Source organism: Mobula birostris, chromosome 9 (assembly GCF_030028105.1).
Source record: "Mobula birostris isolate sMobBir1 chromosome 9, sMobBir1.hap1, whole genome shotgun sequence".
Taxonomy (NCBI): domain Eukaryota; kingdom Metazoa; phylum Chordata; class Chondrichthyes; order Myliobatiformes; family Myliobatidae; genus Mobula; species Mobula birostris.
The window spans coordinates 147,635,146-147,660,617 of record NC_092378.1 but is presented as its reverse complement, the minus strand read 5'-3'; the positions used below and the strand labels follow the sequence as shown (position 1 = coordinate 147,660,617).

The following is a 25,472-nucleotide window of genomic DNA, read 5'->3' as shown; positions in this document are numbered from 1 at the left end:
CACCCAAGGCTTGACAGAAGGCCTTCCTTAACTGCGAGCCCAATTGGGGACCTCGATCGGAGACGATGTCCGCGGGAATTCCGTGGAGGCGGACGAGAGGGTCTGCGGTTTCCTGAGCAGAAGGGAGTTGAGGGAGGGCTACAAAGTGCATCGTCTTGGAGAACCGGCCTACCACGACGAGTACGGTGGTGCTTCCGTGTGAAGGGTGTAGACCGGTGACGAAATCTAGGGCGATGTGCGAATAAGGACGACCAGGGACAGGTAGGGGACAAAGTAATCCCGCAGGTGGCCGATGGGAGGCATTTCCACGGGCACAGACGGAACACGCAGAGACATAGGAACGGGTATCCGCCTCCATGGAAGGCCACCAAAAGTGTCTTTTCAGGAGAGCCCGGGTACGATCACTCCCGGGGTGGCAGGCGAACCGAGATGTGCGCCCCCACAGGAGAACCTGAGATCTGACGGAATCAGGCACAAAAAGGTGATCGGCGGGTCCCTTGCCGGGGTCACGGTCATCCCGTTGGGTTTCCTTTACTATGGACTCAATTTCCCAGGTGAGAGTTGCCGCCACACAGGATTGTGGGAGGATAGTCTATGGGCTGGAAGTGTCCTCCTTGGAATTGTATTGGCGGGAGAGCGCGTCAGGTTTCCCGTTCTTGGACCCTGGACAGTATGTGAGAGAAAACTTGAATCATCCAAAAAATAATGCCAACGGGCCTGGCGGAAGTTCAAACGTTTGGCGGTCTGAATAAATCCCAGGTTCTTATGATCAGTCCAAACAAGAAACCGGTGTTCCGCCCCCTCCAGCCAGTGCCTCCACTCCTCCAATGCTAGCTTGACCGCCAGTAGTTCCCGATTCCCCACGTCGTAGTTCAGCTCGGCGGGGGTCAGCCGGCGAGGAAAGGCGGCACAAGAATGAAGCTTCTCGACCGGACTCGATCGTTGGGACAGGACTGCTCCCACCCCAGAGACGGAGGCGTCAACCTCAACAATGAATTGAGGGGAGGGGTCCAGTTGGACCAGGATGGGCGCTGTCATGAAATGTCTCCTTAGTTCCGTGAAAGCGGAATCGGCCTCGGAGTCCCAAAGAAAAGGTGTTGTGGAAGAAGGAAGTCGGGTGAGGGGCGCCGCCACCCGACTGTAATCCCTGATAAATCGGCGGTAAAAGTTTGCAAATCCCCGAAACTGCTGAAGTTGTTTGCGGGTCGTGGGTCTGGTCCATTTTTCCATCGCCCGGATTTTCTCGGGATCTGCCCTCACTTGTCCGCTCTTGATGATGTAGTCCAGGAAGCTGACTGAGCGAACTTGGAACTCACACTTTTCCGCCTTCACAAATAACCCGTTCTCCCGCAGTCTCTGGAGGACTAGACGGACATGGTGAATGTGTTTCTGGAGGCTGATGGAAAATAATAAGGTATCATCTAGGTAGACGAACACGAAGGAGTTAATAAAGTCCCTCAACACATCATTTATTAGGGATTGAGAAACGGCGGGGGCATTGGCGAGGCCAAACGGCATGACCACGTATTCGAAGTGGCCCAATGGTGTACTAAAGGCCGTGTTCCACTCGTCTCCCTCCCTCATCCTAACTAGATGGTAGGTGCCTCGAAGGTCCAACTTCAAGAAGCTGGTGGCTCCGTGAGCTGGTTCAAATGCCGAGTTAATAGGGGGCAGTAAGTACTTATTTTTAACTGTTAAATTGTTTAGGCCTCTGTAATCAATACAGGGACAAAGCGACCCGTCCTTTTTCTCTGCAACGAAGAAACCGGCGCCCACTGGGAAGGATGAAGGTCGAATAACGCCCGCCGCGAGGGACTCACGAATGTATTTCCGCATGGCCGCTCTCTCCGGTCCGGACAAGTTATAAAGACGCTGGCAGTTAACGAAGCCCCGGAGAGAAGGTCGATAGCGCAATCATACTATCGGTACGGAGGTAGGGAAAGAGCCCGTTGTTTGCTGAATACATGTCCCAGGTCATGGTATTCTGCAGGGATTCCGGACAAGTCGAGGGGTTCCAAGACAGGCGAGGTCGCGGTAGCCTCCCTAGGGGATGGGGCCAACCGCAGACAGGTGGCGTGGCAAAACGGGCTCCAACTGGCTATCCTCCCAGTACACCAGTCGATGTAGGGGTTGTGTTGGTTCAGCCAGGGCTATCCTAGAACTACAGGAGAGTGGATGAGATTAAATGCTACCTCCTCTCGATGGTTTCCGGACAGAATCAAGATCAGGGGTGGCGTACAGTGGTAACCCAAGCCAGCAGTTTTCCACCCAGCGCCTGGGCCTCCAGAAGGGTGCTTAATGGCTCCCTAGGTATTCTGGTCCGGGAGACTATGGTCTCGTCCAGCAGATTTCCCTCGGCACCAGAATCCACCAAGGCGGATAGGGACTGGGACTGTTGTTGATAGTTCACGGTAGCCGGGATCTGCATCCGTGTCTGGGGGACTGAAGGCAGTGTCGTCCGGCTCACCAGGGTCCCCCGTTCTACTGGTGAGCCCTCCCTTTGGCCGCAGAGGACAAGTATCCCGGAAATGTCCAGGCTGGCCTCAATGGTAACAATCTCCTGCTCTCCGCCTCCGAAGTCGTTCGGCAGGGGAGAGACGGTTCCATCCCTGCATCGGTTCCTCCCCCAGGATAGTGGGGACGGGCGGAGCAGGAGCTATACTTGGAGCGGCCGGGGAAGGGAGGCTGGCTGAAGAGGGTAAGGTGGCCATGGGATGACCCGAGGAGTGGGGCGACTCGTCTTCTCTCTCAGACACTCTTGAAGTCGATTATCTAGCCTGGTGGCTAGAGAGATCAGAGAGTCCAGGCTGTCCGCGTCATCCCTCGCTGCCCATTCATCTTTTATCTTATCTGAGAGGTCCTGCCGAAACACTTCCCACAGTACCTCGTCTTTCCACCCAGAGTCGGCCGCTAATGTTCGGAACTCGATGGAGTATTTTGCTATGCTTCGCGAACCCTGACAGAGAGTGAGCAAGCGCTTAGCGACGTCTTTACCGCGAATGGGCTGTTCAAAACCCTTCCTCATTTCGGAGACGAAGGAGGAGAAAGAGGAACAGACCTCTGGTCGGTTGTCCCAGATCGCGGTGGGCCATGTCAAGGCATTCCCTCGTAACAGCCTAATGATGTACGCAATTTTTAATATGTCCGAGGTGTACGTACGTGGTTGTTACTCAAAGACCAAACAGTATTGTAATAAGAAGGCCTGGCACTTCCCTTGGTCCCCAGCGTAGGGGTCCGGTTCGGGTACGTACGGCTCTCGAAGGGCTTGTGTTGCCGACCCAAGGGGCGTAGCCATCCCAGGCTGTGTGGTTTGGTCAGACGGGGTTCTTGGAAGGGACGGAGTAAGGGAAGCGGATACCCGGTCAACCTGCTCACTGTCCTTCCTTACATTCATGGACAGCGCACGAAGGTTTTCCGTGACCTCTCTGAGCGGTTGGTCGTGGGCGCCCAGTAGGTAGCTCTGGCTGGCGAAGGCCTGTTGCACGGGATCCGTGTCCGCTGGGTTCATTCTGGCCAGGTCATTCTGTTGCAAGCACGTGGCTGGGGACGAACCAAAGAGCAGGACACAGGCACGGAGACAGGGTCGTGAGGCGTTAGCGCAGCCGCGACCGTGGAACAGGTATTCAGGAGGATCTTTACACGGAGACAGGTTTACGTAGATTATCCAGGGAAAGGTGCGGAGCTTAGAACTAACAGTCCGAAGGAATCGGGAAACGAGGTTTACACACACTAGAATGGACCAACGAACTGGCGAGGCATAACAGTGACGCCAGGGTTCTTATCCTCAGTTCGCTGATGGAAAGTAGTTGTGCTGTAATTAATGAAAACTGGGAATAATTGGAAATCGGACGAGGAGATTAAAACCTAATCAAGGAGGTAATAGCAAGATGGGGCGTTGCCGGACGGGACCATGACATTAATAAATGTTCTGGTTAAGATTTCTACTGCTGTGCTGTGAGGTATTTTATTTTAGTAGTTTTCTGTAAAAGCAGTAAAGTGCGCTTTGGCTTCGGCTAAAGATAAGGAATTGTCCAATTTAGGAATGTTGTGTCAGTCAATTGCAACTTTCTGTCCAGTGGAAGATTCGGGAGAGCTGGGTGGAATCAGATTTCAGCAGATGAAAATGATGAGAAAATCTACAGATGCGAGAAATCCAAGCCACTCACAGAAAATGCTGGAGGAACTCGGCAGGCCAGGCAGCATCTATGGAAAAGACTAAACATTCGACGTCTTGGCCAGAAACGTCAACTGTTTACTCCTTTGCACAGATGCTGCCTGGCCCGCTGAGTTCCTCCAGCATTTTGTGTCTGAAGGACAGCAGTCTGGTTTGGGGTCTTTTGGTGATACCTGCCAAGCGGGGCACAAGGGAGATGCTGCAGAATGCTGTTGGAAGGAGAGTTCCAGTTGTAAGAAGTGCGTTATGCAAGTGAATGCCTCCAAGGAGGAAGGGCCAATACTCCAGAGAGAGCTAGTTCATTCAAGATGACCTTTGGAGATAGTTCAGAATGTGGCAGGTGTTTTTGATGCAGACCATAGGCCCAGTGCATTTGGAAAGTAATACAACTCCGACTAATCCAGAAGTAAGCTCCAACACTTAAGTGCACATTGAACTAGTTTAATTGAAATGGGCCCTTTTATTTTTCTTTTACTTTTTGGTAACTCTTTGTTAATGTTGACAATTTGGTAAATGTACTTTCTAATTTTATACGGTGCACGATCTCTCATTTCTTGGCTACCAAAATTTGTGTCTGGACAGTATTTTACACAGCATTCACTACAACCTATGTCGCTTAATTATGAACATCCATACTATCCTGTTTGGTTGAACCCCAAATCATACCAACCCTGAACGTGTGTTGCTTATGAAAGGTGGCCTTCTCATCACTGAGTCTCATGGTCATTAGCAGAGTTAGCTAACGAGTTAAGTTTCTATACCAGCTCTGATGAGAGGGTTACAAAAATAATGAAAAGGAGATAAAACAAGACAAGTCAGGAAATGATGTGTTTACATCAGCGATGGACTGCACACACGTTCTGGTACTTTGGGATTAAGTTGAAGCCCATATCTGACGAGAGCTCCAGATTGGTAACGTTCGGCGGGACTTGAAACCTGAACCTTTGTATCAGGATGGTAAAGAAAAGAAAAAGCTCCATCCTGGCCAGGGGCTGCCCCGCACAGGCCCTGGCTCCTGCAAAAACAAAGTGGCAAAACAATGTCAATTTTCAAAAACCAGAGTTAGTCACCCTCACCCCAAGACACTGAACAGTAACATTTTATAATGGGAATGCAAGGTAACAGTATTTCTCTCTCTACAGATGCCGCCTGGCTTGCTGTAAGTTCTCTGCTTTCTGTTTCAATTCAGATTTCCAACCATCGTGTGTTTCTCATTGTTCTGGCCATATTCCCCTGTCCTTATTCACCTCCTCTCGTCAGATTATCTGCCACTTCCCATGTATCTTTGTCACTCACTCAGCCAGCACCACCCTCATCTTCATCTTTATTTTCTCTTGATCTTCACCCTGTCATGGACATTCCCTTCACCTCCGGAGGCATCCCCACTTCTCTGCAACTTCAACCATTGTTTCCCAAGTATTGCTAGTTCCACCAAAAAGTATTAGCTGAAATGATAAATTTCACTCACGTATCATTGACGCTGATTGACCTAATGAGTATTTCCATAACACTCTGATTTACTTTCACAATGTGATAGTGCTGGAGTGGGGACTGAGGACATCTCTGGGATGTCCCCTGGAAGAAGCACTTCGGTCATAAGGAAGGTTTTGATGGTTTTCCCTTGAGTGAGGCAGTATAGGAGGAGATGTGTTTCTGTGCTGTGTAACACCATGAATCTACATTCTGTGGCCACTTTATTAAGTAGCTCCTGTACCTAATGAAGTGAGCACTGTGTGTATGGCCATTGTCTTCTGCTGTTGTAGTCCATCCACTTCACGGTTCAACATGTTGTACATTCAGACATGCTCTTCTACACACCCGTGTTGTACCACATGGTTATTTGAGTTATTGTTCCTTTTCTGTCAGCTTAAACCAGTCTGGCCTTTCTCCTCTGACCCACTTTTAATTACAAGGCATTTCTTCCAACTGAACTGCCAGTCACTGATGCTTTTTTCTTCTCACATCAGTCTTTGCAAACGCTAGAGACTGTTGTGCGTGAAATCCTCGGAAGTCAGTAGTTTCTAAGGTATCCAAACCACCCTGTCTGGTGCCAACAATCATTCCTCTGACAAAGTCACTGAGCTCACATTTCTTCCCCATTCTGATATTTGCTCTGAACAACAACTGTCCCTCTTGACCATGTCTGTTTGTTTCTACGCACTAAATTTCTGCCACATGATTGGCTGATTAGAATTTTGAATTGACAAGCAGGTGTATCTAATAAAGTGGCCACGGTGTGTATGAGTGCAGTTATGAAACTGAGGGGTATAGACGGGATCACTGCCTGAGACAGTAGTTTAAACAGAGTTGTTGACAGCATTTAGGAAACATGTGGATAATCACTGAAATTGAATAGAAAATAGCAGTTCCAAGTTCTGGAAGATGTGATTGATACTGATTGGTGCACAGTGGTTGGCATAGAATAGTGGGCAGAATGGCCTGTTTCCATGCTCAATGACTGTGACTTATTTTCCACCATCTACATATGTTTGCTTTACCATCTGATATAAACAATCCCTCCGACAAATGGGCCAAGGTCAGAGGAGAAATCCCACTAACCTACAATCCAGTAATCTAAACTTCTTACCCATTGAAAAAGGAGTAAAGGCATCTCTCTTCACAAACTTGCCTTCAGTATCCAGAAAGTTGGAAGGGTTGAAGTCATTTGGGGATTTCCACTGAGTTTTGTCACACAGCACCGAGGTTAGCAAAGGGATCACTGGTGTGCCCTAAGAATGTAATTTACAAATTAGGTTGTTATTCCCTTTGAGGATTATCGCTGAAAGTATTTTCACCAGAACAGAATTATCAAACTTTGCAACTATTCCACACTTTAGGTACATTCGTACCTCTAACAGATCTCCAAAGTCCTTCACTCAGCCAAGATCAACCATGAATGTTGTATCCTAGCTGTCTATGTGATATGCTGGTCAGGGCAGTATGATATGGAGGGATAGCTATTGCCCATGCAGCAGGCTCTCATGCTCCACATAGCTGATCAATCCAAAGACCATAAGACCATATGATATAGGAGCAGAATTAGGCCATTTGGCACATTGAGTCAACTCCACCATTTCATCATGGCTGATCCAAATTTCCTCTCAGTCCCAATCTCCTGACTTCCCTTCATATTCCTTCATGTGATGGACAATCAAGAATCAATCAATCTGCCTTAAATATACATAAAGACTTGGCCTCCACAGCCCTGTGACAAAGGATTCCACAGAGTCACAACCCTCTGGAGAAAAAAAAAAATCCTCCTCATCTCCGTTCTAAAGGAACATCCCTCTATTCTGAGGCTGTGTCCTCTGGTCTTAGCCTTTCCTACTGCAAGGAAACATCTTCTCCACATCCATTCTATCAAGGCCTTTCACCATTCCATAGGTTTTAATTAGTTCACCATTTATTCTTCTGAATTCCAGTGAATACAGGCCCAGAGCCATCAAACACTCTTCATTGGACAAACCATTCAATCCTGGAATCATCTTCATGGACTTCCTTTGAACCCTTTCCAGTTTCAACACATACTTTCTAAGATGAGGGGCTCAAAAGTGCACACAATCCTCCAAGTGAGGCCTCACCATATATTAGAAAATCTTAACATTACATACTTGCTTTTATATTGTAGTCCTCTTGAAATGAATGTTAACATTGCATTTGCCTTCCTCACCACAGACACAACCTGCAAATTAACCTTTAGGGAAACCTGCACAAGACTCCCAAACCCCATTGCCTGTCAGTTTTTTTTGTATTTTCTCTCCATTTAGAAAAGAATCAACCCTTTCATTTCTTTTAGCAAAGTGCATAACCATTTTCTTCCCGACACTGTATTCCATCTGGCACGCCTTTGCCCATTCTCCTAATCTGTCTAAGTCCTTCTGTAGCCTTTCTACTTCCTCAAAACTACCTGCCCCTCCGCCTGTCTTCTTATTGTCTGCAAACTTTGCAGCAAAGCCATCAGTTCCATCATCCGGGTCATTGAAATACAGTCCTGAGTAAAGCAGCTCCTTAAAGTATCATTCCCAACACAGACCCTACTAGTCTCGGCAGGAACCAGGAAAGACTCTTTATTCCCACTCTTTGCCTGATGCCAATCAGCCACTGATTTATCCATGCTACAGTTTCTCCTGTGACACCATGGGCTCTTAACTTGTACACAACATCAATCGATTCTCCATTCTCTATCCTGCTTGTTATTTCTTCAAAGAATTCAAACAGATTTGTCAGGCAAGATTTTCCCTTGAGGAACCATGCTCTCTAAGGCCTATTTTGTCATGTGCCTTCAAGTACCCTGAGACCTCATCCTTAATAATCGACTCCAACATCTTCGCTGCCAGCAAGGTCAGACTAACTAGCTTATGGTTTCCTTTCTTCTGTCTCCCTCCCTTCTTGAAGAGTAGAGTCACATTTCCAATTTTCCAGTCATTCAGAACCATTGCAGATTCTAGTGATTCCTGAAAGATCATTACTAATGCCTCCACGATCTCTTCAGCCAGCTTTTCTGTACTCTGGGATTTTCACCATCTGGTCCAGGTGTCTTAGCTACCTTCAGACATTTCAGTTTCCCAAGAACCTTCTGTCTCATAATGGCAACCACACACTTCATGAGTCCTGACAGCTGGAACTTCCACCATTCTGACAGTATCTTCCAGAGTGAAGACTGATGCAAAATACTTATTTAGTTCGTCTGCCATTTCCTTGTCCGCTGTTACTACCTCTCCAGCATCATATTCCATGAACCCATATCTACTCTCAGCTCTCTTTTACACTTTATGTATCTGAAGAAACTTTTAGTATCCTCTTTAATATTATTGTCTAGCTCACTTTCGTATTCCATCTTTACCTTCCTAATGACTTTTCTTAGTTGCCTTCTGTTGGTTTTTAAAAGCTTCCCAACCCTCTAACCAGTAATTTTTGCTCTATTATATGCCCTTTCTTTGGCTTTTCTGTTGGTTTTCACTTCTCTTGTTAGCCAGGATTGTGTAATTTTGGCCCTAGAATGCTTCTTCCCCTTTGGGATGTATATATCCTGTGCCATCCATATTGCTTCCAGAAATTTCAGCCATTGATGCTCTGCCGTCCACCTTTTGATTTTGTCCACCTTTTACATTGCAGCTCATCCTGTTGACTGCAAGTTTGCCTATCAACAGCCTCTCCTCACTACACAATACACCACAACATCCAAAGGAATGACAAACACCAATTCAGTTTGGCACCAGTGGCATCGCAGGAGTTGCCAGTCAGTGTTGAACTCAATGTACAACTGCCATCTGGATTCCATCTCTTCCCCCTGAGTGGGCAGAGCTCCAAGGCAGTGAAGGTTTGAAATCACATGTTTCCTTCTCCTCGATGAGCTGCCAAGCATGGCTGATGAGCCCCATCTGCCCGAAGCAGCTGGTTTTAAGTTGCCAGAAATCCACCCTTTCCCTTTCTGCTGCCAGTGGAAACACTTTCGCCAGGATCAGTAGTTAAGCCACACTTGAAGGCCAGGAGCTGGACTTGATTGTTAGAGTCTATTTGAGATGCATGCTGTGGGGAGCATTTAATAGGTAGTGGGAGCTCATCCCCAACACCTTCCCTGGCTATGAAACCTTACGGAACCAGCAGTGCATTGACCTCTGAAATTCCCTCTCTGTCACTCACTTATCTGAAGTTTCAAATTCAAGTTCAGTTTATTGTCATTTAACCAAATGAAATAACGTTCTTCTGGGCCAAGCTGCACAACTCAGTACAGAAGTCTCACACACATAGCACAAATTATATTTCCACGATTAAATTAAGAAATAATAAGGTACAGTTATGACACAAGTTAAAAAGTATAATGCTGCTGGCGCTTCATGTGTGATGAGTCCTGGGTTGTGACGGGGTGTTCAGTAGTTTCAGGTCCAGATAGATATTCTCCTAATACCACTGTACCTCCTGCCTGATGGTCGAAGGTCAGAGATTGCTGGATAAGTGAGAGGGATCAGTAGCAATCCCTGGGCCCCTGCAGACATATCACTCCTGATAAATATCTCTGATGAGTGCAAGAGAGACCCCGACTATCTTCTCTGCAGTTCTCGCAGCCCCCTGTAGGGAGTTGCAGTCAGACGCCTTGCAATTGCTGTAGCAGACAGTGATGGAGTTGGTCAGGGCACCCTCGATGGTGCTTCTGTAAAAATTCACTAGAGTAGAGGAGAAGCCTCACTGGCCTCAATCTCTTCAGGAAGTGGAGACGCTGATGTGGTGTTGAGGGACCAGGTGGGATTGTCCATTACGTACACTCCGTGAAACTTGGTGCTCCTAACTCTACAACAGAGATGTTTATGTGCAATGAGAAGTGGCCGGATTCCACCTCACTGAAGTCCACAATCATCATTTTGGTCTTGTCCACAGTGAGACTCAAGTTGTTGTGTCAGAAGACAGCATACCAGTCTCTCAGAAGTGCTTGGACCTCTGCTGTCAGTCCTGAGTTAATCAACTGCTTAATCATCTGCTTAATCAAGCTTGCTCCAACATCTCAGTAAGTTCAACATACACTTATTCTAGGTGCTTACCATCTCTGGGTGAGAGAGGTCTCCTTCAGGTACCATTTATATCTCTCAGCCTTACTGCAAAAGTTCAAAGTTGGAAGTCAATTTGGTATCAAAGATAAACTCCCTTTCTTCCTGGGCGTCTCAGGAAACAGCTCCTTATCCCTTGCTGGCAATCTCACAACTCAGCACCAAGAAACCCACCATTCTTTGGTCGCGTACGTCTAGGAAGTATACCCTGCCAAATCCGTGAGATTGGGATGTCTCTCTCACACGTGGCTCAGTTTGTGTGAATGCTGTGTGATTTCCTGCCCTGTTACAGCTCGTTGCCAGGAAATAACAGACTGCGTATCCCACATAATTAAAGGAAGTATATTTATGAATATTAACTTAACAAAAAAAACCTGCTCCCCCAGCCTTCTCTCCTGATTGCATGGCTAACATTTCTAAGCACCCGTTACCTTTAACAATAACACAAACTCTGCTTATATAGGAAGACTATTAGATGAAATACCCTACAACATTAGCCTTTACCAGGGTGTGACACATATGCTACAATGAACTACCTTGAGATTCATTTTTTTGCACGCATTTACAGGAAAAAAGAAATATAACAGAATTTTGTGAAAGAAACGATACACAGTCAAAGTCTGACAAGCAAGAAGAAAAACACTGCAAATGAAGGTAATGCAGAAAGCATTAGTTGTAAAGAATCCTTGAAAGTGAGTCTGTAGGTTGTAGAGTCAGTTCTGAGCATTGGTGACTGATTTTATTCATGCCAGTTCAGGAGTTTGGTGACTGAAGGGTATTAACTGCTCCTGCACTGTGTAGTGTGGGACCTGTGGCTTCTGAACATCCTGACTGATGGTAGTAGAGAAATGAGAGCATGGCCTGGATGATGGGGGCCGTTGATGATGGACGCTACTTCCTTGTGTTTGCATTCCATGTAGATCTATTCAACACTGAGGAGAGCTTTGCCTGTGATGGACAGGGTGTGGGCTTCATCTCGGGTTGAGATTATCATTGGATGTCCAAGTACGAGTATGCACAGGTGCAATAAGACACCTGCTTGCAGCAAAATCACAGGCACATAGGATCACAAGACTTTCACCATCATCATATCTTGTTTAGAAGCCTCATGTTGGTACCTTGTGAATGGCCTTCTTCTTTTTAAATTAATTTTTTATGCATTTCTACAAGAAACTCCAGAAGAGAACCAAACAACAAAATGGAGATTTATACAGTGCGAAACAAACAAATCCAATATGTAATTCATAACAATTAAGAAAAAAAGCACCCGAAGGAGAATTATGTAAAATTAGTATCCGCCCCAACCACTTACTGGAAAAAAACACCCAGGCCACCATTGTGCATATAAAAGAAAAAAATCAATCGGAGCATTCAACCCCAGAGAACTGTAAATATATATAGAAAAGAAAAGTATAATGCTGACTATCAAAATTATAATGTAATTCACAACAAAAAACCGTATAACTTACAAAAAAAGCTGAAAGTAAAGGATTGTAGCATATAAAAATAAAGGAGAAACTTACCCAAAAGAAGAATTGTAAAAATATTCAAGAAAAGGTCCCCACACCTTATGAAACTTTATGCCTGAATTGAGAAGTGAATAATTAATCTTTTCGAGGTCCAAACAGACCATAATATCACTAAGCCACTGAACGTGAGTGGGTGGGGCAGCATCTTTCCACCTAAGGAGAACTAACCGTCTAGCCAAGAGAGAGGCAAAAGATAATGTTCGGCATTTAGTCAGACTGAAGTGCAAATTTACATCACCCAAGGTGCCAAAAAGAGCAACCAGAGAGTCAGGTTCTAAATGGCAATTAAGAATATAAGATAGGGTTGAAAAAAATCTCCCTCTACAATTTCTCTAGACTAGGACAGGTCCAATACATATGAATAAGGGAAGCCTCAGCCCCTTTACACTTATCAAAGACAGGACCAATGTCAGGGTAAAAACGTGATAATATAGTTTTAGACATGTGAGCCCTGTGTACAACCTTAAACTGCAAAAGGCGGTGGCGAGCACATAGAGAGGTTGAAGACTCATACGGCCAGATTTGGGAACAGCTTCTTTCCAATGATAATGAGACTGCTGAACGGATCCTGACCCGGATCTGGGAGGTACCCTCTAAATATCTGGACCTGCCTCTCGGTTTTTTTGCACTACCTTACTTTCCATTTTTCTATTTTCTATTTATGATTTATAATTTAAAATTTGAATATTTACTAAGTTTTACTATTTTTAATATTTAATATTTGTAATCCAGGGAGCGTGAAGTGCAGAATCAAATATCTCTGTGATGATTGTACGTTCTAGTATCAATTGTTTGGTGACAATAAAGTAAAGTAAAGGTTGAGTTGACTGACTTAAGAATTGAATCCCAAACTGCATCAGATAAGGAGATATTTAGATCTTCTTCCGAGGCAGTTCTAATTTTATCGACGGGGGACGCCTCAAAATCACCAACTTATCCCGAATAGCAGAAATTAAACCTTTACTCAATAGATTAATACAAAGAAACAAATCCAGAACATTTTTCTCAGGCATCTCAGGAAAGTTTGATATCAAAGGGTTAATGAAATGTCTAATTTGAAGGTATCTAAAGAAATGAGCATTAGATAGATTAAGCATAGCAGACAATTGTTGAAAAGTTGCAAAACGGTTTTCAAAGAAAAGATCTCCAAAGCGCCGAAAGCGCTTCTTATGCCAGTCGTAAAATGTTGAATCCTGCATAGAAGTTAGGAAAAGATGATGATGTAAAATAGGGCTAGAGAGAGGAAAACTATGAAGACTATTAAATTTTCTGAACTGAGCCCATATTCTGAAAATCCCAGTAACATCATCCACTGACTCTCCTTTGTCTACCCTGCTTGTTGTTTCCTCAATGAATTCCAACAGATTTGTCAGGCAAGATTTCCTCTGAAGGAAACCATGTTGATTTTGGCCCTTTTTATATCATGGGCCTCCATGTACCCCAAAACATCATCCTTCATAATGGATTCAAGCACCTTCCCAACCCCTGAAGTCAGGCTAACTGGTCTATAATTTCCTCTCTTTACCTCCTTCCCTTCTGAAAGAGTGGAGTGAAAATTCCAGAGAGACAACATTCACAACAATATCCTTGATACAAAATGATACAAGAGAGACACAATTAGAACAAAAAACAAAGTCCATTTTACTGCAAGTTCCCTCCGTATCTCATCCCTTGACCCATGCTTGATGCTTCCAAAAAGTTGAATATGTCAGTTTTATAAGTTACATAAAACTACACAAAGAAATTTTAAGCATTTCGTCACAAACAACCCACTTGCACTTTCATAGAACAATTGCCGGCAATCAGTCACTCATTTCACCTCACGTACCTTTGGAAGGAAATATCCTTTGAAGTTCAAGTCCTCTGTTGTTGAGTGCATGATGTTCAATGGCACAACGTTAGCAAACCTCTGGATTTCGTGGATCACTGCATTGGTGTACGGCAAATTTTTCCAATCTTCAGTTCTGGGGAACCGCTCAGAACCAATCACCGTGTTGATTTCATTGTGGACTTTTTCTGGAACACAAGGAGATGGTTAATGCACTCAGCAGCAGGGTGACAGCACAGATTCTCACATGAGGAAAAACAGTCATCAATCAGGTGCTCCTCACCCTGAATCTGTGGATATTTCATCATCAGTAGCATAGCCCAACGAAGGGTGGTCGAAGTTGTCAGCATTCCAGCACCAAACAGGTCGGTGACTGTGTGTACGAAGTTGTTTTTATGGAAATATGTATTTGGGTTACCTGATTCCTGTAAAAGATGATAAGATCATAAGATACATGTGCAGAATTAGGCCATTTGGCCCATCAAGACTTCGCCACTATTCCATCATGATGAATTTATTAACCCTCTCAACCCCATTCTGCTACTTTCTCTCTATAACCTTTGACATTCTACTTAATCAAGAAGGTATTAACCTATCTTAAAATATACTAAATGATGTGGCAACCACAACCAACTGTGGCAAAGAATTCCATAAATTCACCACCCTCTGGTTGAATAAGTTACACTTCATCACTGTTATTTGCGTTCTGAAGCTGTGCCCTCTGGTCCTGGAACTACCTCCCGCTCACCCGTACCCCCGCCACCCCGTCCAATATAGGAACTACAGGAATCATTCTCTTTACAACCACACTCTCAATATTCAGACTTCCAAATATTCAACAGATTTCAAAGAGATCCCTTCATTCTTCCCAAAAGTACGGTCCTGGAGCCATCACACTCTCCTCATATGTGAACCCTTTCATTCCCAGAATAATTCTTGTGAACGTCTTCTGGAGCCCTCTTCAAATCCAGAATATTCTTCCTTAGATAAGGGAATAAACTGCTCACAATGCTCCAAGTGCAGTCTCAGCAATGCCTTATAAAACCTCAGCATTATATTCTTGCACTTATACCTTAGCCCTCAAGAAGTGAATGCTAACATTGCATTGGCCTTCCTTACTACCAGCTCAACCTGCAAGTTAACATTTGAGGAATCCTGTACAAGGATTCGCAAGTTAATTCGCACCTCTGATTTCTGAATTTTCTCCCCATTTAGAGAAGAGTTTATGCTTGTATTTCTTCCAACAAAGTACATTACCATACATTTTCCTACACTGTATTCCATATGCCACTTCTTTGCCCATTCTCCTAATGTGCCCAAGTCCTTCTGAAGGCTCCCAGCTTCATCAACACTACATGTCCCTCCACATATCTTCATATTGTCTGCAAATTTGGCCATAAAGCCATCAATTCCGTCATCCAGATCATTAACGTATGATGTGAAATAAGTGTTCCCAACACCATCCCCCATGGAACTCCACGAGTCACCAGCAGCCAAAGAGAAAACACCCTTCTTATTCCCACTCTTTGCCTCCTGTTGTCAGCCAATCGTTTATCCACGCTAATACCATGGATCAATCATGTAATACCATGGGATCTTATCTTTTTAAGCAGCCTTATCTTTAGTAATGGACTCCAGCATCTTGCCAACCTCTGTAGTTGGGCTAACTGACCTATAATTTCTTGTCTTTTGCCTCTCACCCTTCTTAAATATTGAAGTGATTTTTGCAACCTTTCAGTCCGCCAGACCCATTTCAGAATCTGGTGACTTTTGAAATATCACTAGTAATGCCTCCATAAACTCCTCAGCTAGCTCTTCCTGAACCCTGGGGTGTCATCCATCAGATCCAGGTGACTTATCTACCTTCAGACCTTTCAGCTTCCCAAGCGCCTTCTCTCTATAAATGCTCACGTCTACCCCCTGACACTTTCCATGCTGCTGGTGTCTTTGACTTCCATGTCAGCCATGGTTACCTCATCCTCCTTTTAGAACACAGGAGCTTAGAGACAGGAATTTGAATCCCACCATAGTCCTGAGGGATTAAATTCAAAATACTTCAATAACTGTGGAATTCTATAAAAAGGGTAACATGCAAACTATGAGCTGGTGTGGAACATACCTGCTGCTGCTTTAACATGAACACATCAATAAAGCTCCTTGGATTATTTGCATCCAGTGTCTGGTAGTTCTTGGTTATGAAGTCTTCCATAAACTGCAAAATCAAGTTTTGATTTTTCAAAAGTATCTTCTTTTTACGGAATAGAAATCCCAGTATGGGAACAGCATTATAAAGCTGTAACATAAGAACAATAATTTTGATAGTAATGTTTTTAAGTCGAAGGAAATTCTGATAGACATTTACAACATCTCGTTGTCCCTGGCTCTAGTTGCAGCATGCTTCAAAGCAGCCACCATCACACTAATTCCTGGGGAATCAGTGGCAACATGTCCTAATGACCACAGACCATGGGCACTCACTCCCATAGTTGCCAAGTGCTTGAGATGATTGGTCATGTCCCACATCAAGGATATCCTACCAGCGACCCTGAACTAGCACCAGTTTGCCTACAAGGTCAATAGGTCAACTAAAGATGCCAATTTGATCCCCCTTCAGACAGTGCTGGAACACTGAGCTCACAAAGACACCTGCATCAGGATGGTTTTGGTTAATTTCAACTCAGCCTTTAAAAAAACACTACCGAACAAGCGCTGCCAAGCTCCACAATGTAGGTCTTTGCCTATCAATCTGTATCTAGATCTTGAACTTCTTCACTTATCTTTCTCACATGGTGATACTAGGCAAGTGCACATCAACACCCCTCCCCCAACCCTGAATACCGGTGCCCCACAGAGGTGTGCACTGAACCCTCTTCTCCACTCTCTCTTTACCTATCCCTGCATTCCCGCTCATGCTACAAAGTCAATCACCAAATTTGTAGATGACATGACTGTGATTGGCCTAATCACAAGCAATACCAAACAGAGAGGAGGTGCTGAAACTCTGTCTGATTGGTGCAGGAATGACAACCGATCACTCAACATTAAGAAAACAAAAAATGATAATTGACTTCAGGAGGGCAAGAGGTCCTGGCCAAACAAGCCCTGCTATTCATAAATGGTGAGCTAGTGGAAAGGGATTCCAGCTTCAGGTTTTTGTGGATGAACATCACTGAGAAGCTCTCTTGTTCTGTCAACATAACTATGATAATAGGGAAGGCACGGTGATTAGTGAGGAAGATTACCATGGCTTGCGGGGGAATCTGGACCAAATGGAAAAAAAATCCACTGAAAAATGACAGAGGCGCGAGGTGTTGCACCTCCGTAGGACCAACCAGGGTAGGTCTTGCATAGTGAATGGTAGGGCACTGAGGAACATGGTAGGCTGTTTAAATGGCTCGGCATGGACTAGATGGGCCAAAGGGCCTGTTGCTGACCCTGTACTTTTCTATGAATCTATCATAGTGACTATACTACCTGAGGTGCTTCTGGAGAGCTAATCTGCTCCAAACATTGCTGGCCAACTTTTGTCAAAGTGTGATAGAGAGCATACTGACATACGGAATTGCAGTGTTGTACTCAAGCTGCAGTAAAACTGATCACACACCACTCCAACAAGTGATTAGTGTGGCTCAGCACATTACTGGGACTCAACTACTGGACTTGGAGACAATCTACAACTGTAAATGCCAACGACATGCTCTTAACCTTATTAAAGAGCCAACCCATCCTGAACACTGTCTGTTCAATCTCCTGCCATCTGGTAGGAGATACAGAAACTCTGAGGCAAGACAGTAAGACTGAAAAACGACTTCTTCCCGAGGGTTTTCTGCAGCTGAATAATGCTTTACCCCAGCTTAACAATGACATTTGAGTGCTATGAACTATCAAAATCACTTGTTGCATGTAAATATGGGATTTCTTAAAACAAATTAAGCCATATACTTTATAGTCGCCAAACAATTGGTACTAGAACGTACAATCATCACAGCAATATTTGATTTTGCACTTCACGCTCCCTGGATTACAAATATTAAATATTAAAAACAGTTCAATTAGTACATATTAAAAATTTAAATTATAAATCATAAATAGAAAATAGAAAAATGGGAAGTAAGGTAGTGCAAAAAAAAACGAGAGGCAGGTCCGGATATTTGGAGGGCACGGCCCATATCTGGATCAGGATCCGTTCAGCAGTCTTATCGCCGTTGGAAAGAAGCTGTTCCCAAATCTGGCCGTACAAGTCTTCAAGCTCCTGAACCTTCTCCCGGAGGGAAGAGGGACGAAAAGTGTGTTGGCTGGGTAGGTCGTGTCCTTGGTTATCCTGGCAGCACTGCTCCGACAGCGTGCAGTGTAAAGTGAGTCCACAGACGGAAAATTGGTTTGTGTGATGTGCTGCACCGTGTACATGATCTTCTGCAGCTTTTTGCAGTCTTGGACAGGACAACTTCCATACCAGGTTGTGATGCACCCCAGAAGAATGCTTTCTACGGTGCATCTATAAAAATTAGTGAGGGTTTTAGGGGACAGGCCAAATTTCTTTAGTTTTCTCAGGAAGTAAAGGCGCTGGTGGGCCTTCTTGGCAGTGAGCTCTGCTTGGTTGGACCAAGTCAGGTCGTTTGTGATACTGACCCCGAGGAACTTAAAGCTTTTGACCTGTTCCACTTGCGCACCACCGATGTAAATTGGGTCGTGCGGTCCGCTACTCCTTCTGAAGTCAACAACCAATTCCTTCGTCTTGCTGACGTTGAGGGATAGGTATTGTCTTCGCACCATGCCACCAGGTTCTTAATTTCCTCTCTGTACTCAAACTCATAATTACCCGAGATATAGCCTACAATTGTTGTGTCATCAGCAAACTTATACATTGACTTTGATGAAAACTTCGCTACAAAATCATGGGTGTACAGTGAGCACGGCAGGGGGTTGAGTACACAGTCTTGTCGGGCACTGGTGCTCAGAGTGATTGTAGAGGAGAGCTTGTCCCCTATTTTTACAGACTGGGTCCTGTCTGTGAGGAAGTTGAAGATCCAGCTGCAGATCTGAGTGCTAAGGCCCAGGTTCCGGAGCTTAGGAATCAGTTTACTTGGAATGATGGTATTAAAGGCAGAGCTGTAGTCAATGAAAAGGAGCCTTACGTATGCGTCTTTATTCTCCAAGTGTTCTAAGGAGGAATGTAGGGCCAGAGAGATGGCATCTGCTGTTGATCTGTTGCATTCGTAGGCGAATTGCAAAGCATCCAGGTTGACCAGTAGGCTGTGGTTGATGTGTGCCATAACCAATCTATCGAAGCACTTCATAGCAATTGATGTCAGAGCCACATGTCGATAGTCATTCAGGCATGCCACCTTGCTCTTCTTCCGCACTGGGATTATCGTTGCCTTCTTAAAATATGAGGGGATCTTAGACTGAAGCAAGGAGTAGTTGAAGATGTCAGCAAACACTCCAGCTAGCTCGCTTGCACAGGTCCGGGAAACCCATCCTGGGACGCCATCTGGGCCCGTCGCCTTCCTTGGATTTATATTCAGGAAGGCCCTTCTAATGTCCTCCTCAGTGACGATGAATCTCAAGGCCACCAGGTCTGGTTCATCTGGAGGGACGCTCCTCTTCTGTTCGAATCTTGCGTAGAATACGTTGAGTTCGCCAGGAAGAGAAGCGCCACAGTTATTGATATTCCCAGCCTTCTCTTTGCGCCCACTGATTTCATTTAGACCCTGCCACAGTCTACTGACATCCCTCTGGTTAGCCTGGGCTTCCAACTTAGCCTGATATTGCCTCTTGGCACCCTTAATGGCTTTCTGGAGTTCACGCCTGGATTCCATGTAGCGGCTGGTATCCCCAGACCTAAAAGCCGCAGCTCTAGCCTCTAAAAGGGACTAGACCTCATAATTCATCCAAGGTTTCCGGTTAGGGAATACCTGGATCGTCTTGCGAGACACAGAGTCCTCCGTGCGTTTCCAAATAAAGTCCGTGACAGCTGAGGCATACTCATCGAGATTAGCTGCCCAGTCCATGAATACTAACCAGTCCACCAATTCAAAGCAGTCACGGAGGACCTCATCCGTTTCCTCCGTCCAACCCAACACCACTTTTGACACCGTGACCTCCCACTTCAGTTTCTGTTCATAAGCCGGGAGGAGGAGTACGGCCTGATGGTCTGATTTTCCAAAGTGAGGTTGACGGAAGAGTAGGCATCCTTGACTGCTGTGTAGCAGTGGTCAAGTATATTCGGGCCTCCAGTGGGGCAGGAGACATGTTGGTATAACTCTGGCAGCGCCTTTCTGAGGTTGGCCTGGTTAAAGTCCCCAGCTGTAATGAGAAAAGCCTCCGGATACCTGGTCTCAAGTTCACTGATGTTGGCATACTGTATGTTCAGAGCACACTCCACATCCGCCTGGGGGGGAATGTAGACTGCTGTCAGTACGACCGAGGTGAATTCCCGTGGCAGATAGTCGGGACGACACTTCACCGACAGGTGTTCCAGGTCCAGGCTGCAGGAGCTTGTCAGTGCCACTGTGTCCAAGTGCCACCCAGTGTTGATCAATAGGCAGACACCACCTCCCCTCGTCATGCCCGAAGATGCCGTGCGGTCCACCCGATGGATCGAAAATCCCTCTGGTCAGATGGCACAGTCGGGGTGGGAGGGGAGATCCAGGTCTCGGTCAAGCAGAATACACGGCAGTTCTGCATCTCCCTGGTAGGTGAGTCTCCCTTTAAGATCATCCACCTTGTTCTCTATGGCTTGCACGTTAGCTGGTAGGTTGGTGGGCACAGGGACTCTGAAGCCCCTCAGCTTCAATCTGACCAGCAGCCCAGCTCTTTTCCCACGCTTCCTTGGTAAGTAGTGCATCTTTCCAGGTCTCCATCGCTGCAGTGTGTTGTTGTCAGCTCTTTGATGTTGGTGGACGCGCCCCGCGGGAATCGATCGGCCGGTCGCGTCGTTAGACGCTCCGGGTCGGGCCGAGCAACGTGGGAGGCTCCCCTGCCACTTCCAGCTGCCGGGGGCCCGGGCTGTCGATTGGGTCAGGCCCCGAAGCCGACACTTAATCCCGGAAGGCCAGGCTCCTTGCTGAAACAAGTATTTAAACCGAGTCACAGTTGCGGAAGCCTCCGCTCAGGCCGAGCTTCGGGCTCGATTTCCGAGGTCGGCGGCGGAGGGCTCACTTCCGGCAGCTGTGGATGGCCACCAACGGGGCTTTACGGTGGTCGCTCCGGGGAATCGTCCGGGGCACCTTGGGGTCTCTGCCGTCACTCCTGTGTGGTCGCCTGCTCCGGAGAGCTTCTGGTCGGAATGGGCCGTGTCTCCAAGCGCTCCGGCACGGTTGCAGACCGCGGGTCTCCGGGAACATGGTGGGCCTCGCTGGTCGGGTCCAGGTGCGGTCCGGAGTTTCAGAGGCAGTTCTTGCGCGGTGGTCTCCAGCTGGGTCAGTAGCTTCGCCAGGGTGTTGTTGATCTTTATCTTTCTAAAGTGAAGGTTTGGGAGGGTTTCTCGGGTATAGGATAGTGGCGAGGGCTGTTTGCTCGGGAGAGCACGCGCAAAGTCGCCAGTTACCGGCGCCATCTTTAAATAATCATTGTAAATATCTGTTTTGCAGGGGCAGGAGTAGCACCGTAATCTCGTTGTCTTGAGCAATGGCAATAAAGTTCTATTCCATGCTATCAACATCAAAACAAGCAATTGATCATCAATACCAAAAACCTACATGGATTAGAGAAGTGGCAACAAATCGTTAAAAATGTGAAATTAGGTGTGCTAAAAAATGACTGCAGGCACTACCCACTCATCAAAATAATTTTTCCAAAAACTCCCTTCAGCAAAGTGCTATAAAGCTATTAAAACAAAAATGTCATGCCATCTGAAACATATCTTCACCCAGGTAGTTAACCTGATCAACCACGCCAGTTACGGTAGGCCATCCCTACCTTCATAGAAACATAGAAACATGGAAAGTAGGTGCAGGAGTAGGCCATTCGGCCCTTCGAGCCTGCACCGCCATTCAGTACGATCATGGCTGATCATCCAACTCAGAACCCTGTACCAGCCTTCCCTCCATACCCCCGATCCCTTTAGCCACAAGGGCCATATCTCACTCCCTCTTAAATATAGCTAATGAACTGGCCTCAACTGTTTCCTGTGGCAGAGAATTCCACAGGCTCACCGCTCACTGTGTGAAGAAGCTTTTCCTAATCTCGGTCCTAAAAGGCTTCCCCTTTATCCTCAAACTGTGACCCCTCATTCTGGACTTCCCCAACATCGGGAACAATCTTCCTGCATCTAGCCTGGCCAATCCCTTTAGGATTTTATACGTTTCAATAAGCTCCCCCCTCAATCTTCTAAATTCCAATGAGTATAAGCCTAGTCAATCCAGTCTTTCATCATATGAAAGTCCTGTCATCCCAGGAAATCAATCTGGTGAACCTTCTTTGCACTCCCTCTATGGCAAGAATGTCTTTCCTCAGATTAGGGGACCAAAACTGCACACAATACTCCAGGTGTGGTCTCACCAAGGCCTTGTACAACTGTAGTAGTACCTCCCTGCTCCTGTACACGAATCTTCCTGCTATTAATGCCAGCATACCATTCGCCTTTTTCACTGCCTGCTGTACCTGCATGCCCACTTTCAAAGACTGGTGTATAATGACACCCAGCTATCGTTGCACCTCCCCTTTTCCTAATCGGCCACCATTCAGATAATAATCAGTTTTCCTGTTTTTGCCACCAAAGTGGATAACCTCACATTTATCCACATTAAATTGCATCTGCCATGAATTTGCCCACTCACCTAATCTATCCAAGTCACCCTGCATCCTCTTAGCATCCTCCTCACAGCTAACACTGCCGCCCAGCTTTGTGTCATCCGCAAACTTGGAGATGCTGTATTTAATTCCCTCATCTAAGTCATTAATATATATTGTAAAGAACTGGGGTCCCAGCACTGAGCCTTGAGGTACCCCACTAGTCACTGCCTGCCATTCTGAAAAGGTCCCGTTTATTCCCACTATTTGCTTCCTGTCTGCCAACCAATTCTCTGTCCACATCAATACCATACCCCCAATACTGTGTGCTTTAAGTTTGCACAGTAATCTCCTGTCTGGGACCTTGTCAAAAGCCTTTTGAAAATCCAAATATACCACATCCACTGGTTCTTTCTCTATCTATTACCTCCATCACTGCACTGCACTTTAAATATCTTAAATCACTTTTTATAATGCTGTTTACATTGTAAATACATGCTGGTGTTTATGCATTTATGAATATTTTACCTCATATTTTTACTTTAACTGTATTCTTTACATATTTTTTATTCTTTATTTTGTTAAATGTTGCTGCTCTTTTAGTTGCATCTCGCACCAACACACCACAGCAAGTTCCTAATACATGCAAATGTACAGTACTGTGCAGAATCCTTAGGCACATATCTATAGCTGGGGGGCTAAGTCTTTTGCACAGAACTGTATGTTACGTCTTCACAGTTTTCAAATAACACAATATTACTGAGCTAAAACAAAGCTAAGTGCTCTTATTTCTGATTCCCAGCCACCTTTCTACTTTAACCAATATACAGTACTGTGCAAAAGTCTTAGGCAGTGTAGCTACATATTTGAGCCTCAGACTTTGGCACACTACTGTGTATGGCAAATAAAGTTGATCCTTGATGTTAATTGCAGTTGTTGATAGGTGTTTATTACCACAGTTGTTCTGATCAGGAACGTATGTCTGGAAGGACAGATCCACAGAGTCGAAAGGCCATGTCTGAACACTGTGTGGAACCACTGGATGGTACACAATGGCGGCCAACTGATAGACCAATGGAGAACATTTCTCTATGACAAACTCACTGGTCGACTATATAAGTTGCTTTGTTAATGAATTGAAGGGCAGGTACTTGCAAATCCCAAAAATAACTGCTGGGACTTTTTGCAAATACACTACAATTGAAATAGACTCAGTAGCGACTTTATTGGGCAGCTCCCGTCCCTAATAAAGCGTATGCTCATGGTCTTCTGCAGTACTTCCAATTCAAAGTTCGATGTGGTGTGTGTTCAGAGATGCTCTTCTGCACACCACTGTTGCAATGTGTGGTTGTTTCAGTTACTGTCGGCTTCCTGTCAGCTTGGACCGGTCTGCCAATCCTCCTCTGACCTCTCTCATGAACAAGGCATTCTTGCCCACAGAACCACTATCACTAGCTGTTTTTTACTCTTTTGCATCATTCTCCGTAAACTCCGGAAATTGTTGTGTGTGAAAGTCCCAAAAGATCAGCAGTTTCTGAGATACTGAACTCACCCCATATGGCAGCAATGATCATTGCACAATCAAGCTAACATTTCCCCGATTCTGATATTTGGTCTGTACTCCAGCTGAATGTTTTGATCATGTCTGCATGTCTTTATGCATTGAGTGCTGCCACATGTTTGGGTGATCAGATATTTCCATCAACGAGCAGACGTACGGGTAATGGTACTGAATGTGTGGTTGCACTTCTGGTGGACAATGAGATTTGAGCCAGAGGATGGTGAATTTGTGGAACTTAGTACCACAGGCAGCTGTGGAGGTATTTAAGGCAGAGCTTAATAGGTTCTTGATTGACGATGGCATCAAAGGTCATGGGGAGAAGACTGGGGAGTGAGGCTGAGGAGGGGAAAAAGGATCAGCTGTGATTGAATGGCAGAGCAGACTTGATGGGTCAAATGGCCTAATTCTGCTCCTACATCTTATGGTCTTATGGTCTTACTTACCTGAAGCACTGCAGAACCAGCAAGCTCAGAATTTTCATTCATTGCCTTTACCAAACTGATGAAGGTTTGGTCATCATAATCAAATCTATCACCAAAAACTATGGAACAGATGATATTGCCAACAGCAGCACTTAACTCAATGGTTGGATTAAATTCTTGGCCTGCAGAGACAGAGAGCATTCACAAGTTACTGAAAATGCTGAATACCATTTGACTCTTTATTAAGTGTCCTGAATAGTCTTTCACTTTCCTCTTTAAATTCAGCATATTTCTGGTGTTTTTCACTTATTGATTTCTAAATGTTATGTACAGTGCCTATAAAAATTATTCATCCACCCCCCCCCCCACAAGTTTTCGTGTTTTATTGTTTTACAACATTGAATCACAGTGGATTTAATTTGCCTTTTTGGACACTGATCAACACAAAAAGACTCTTTTATGTCAAAGTGAAAACAGATCTCTACAAAGTGGCCTAAATTAATTGCAAATAAAAATGCAAAGTAATTGATCGCAGAAGTATTCCCCCCCCCCGCCCCTTTAATACGACTCACCAGATCATCCCTGGTGCAGCCAAATTGTTTTAGAAGTCACATAATTAGTTAAATGGAGATCTATGTTTGGAGACCTGTGTGCAGTCAAGGTGTTGCAATTGATTGCAGCAA

At 45.3% G+C, this 25,472-nt stretch overlaps 1 protein-coding gene across 3 annotated transcripts in view; it reads right to left on the bottom strand.

The window, feature by feature from the left end:
- Positions 1 to 4,601: 4,601 nt before the first annotated feature.
- Positions 4,602 to 25,472, bottom strand: part of LOC140203173 (cytochrome P450 2K1-like) — a 42,556-nt gene continuing 21,685 nt past the window's right edge. For 2 of the 3 annotated variants that reach the window (XM_072269086.1, XM_072269088.1), the window contains exons 4-9: positions 24,811 to 24,971; positions 16,193 to 16,366; positions 14,357 to 14,498; positions 14,074 to 14,261; positions 6,762 to 6,903; positions 4,602 to 5,189 (exon numbers count right to left, since the gene is read on the bottom strand). In XM_072269086.1, coding sequence (XP_072125187.1) covers positions 5,011 to 5,189; positions 6,762 to 6,903; positions 14,074 to 14,261; positions 14,357 to 14,498; positions 16,193 to 16,366; positions 24,811 to 24,971 — 986 coding nt within the window. In that variant the 3' untranslated portion in view covers positions 4,602 to 5,010. The remainder of the gene's footprint in view (positions 5,190 to 6,761; positions 6,904 to 14,073; positions 14,262 to 14,356; positions 14,499 to 16,192; positions 16,367 to 24,810; positions 24,972 to 25,472) is intronic. The other variant, XM_072269087.1, reaches the window with a different exon arrangement.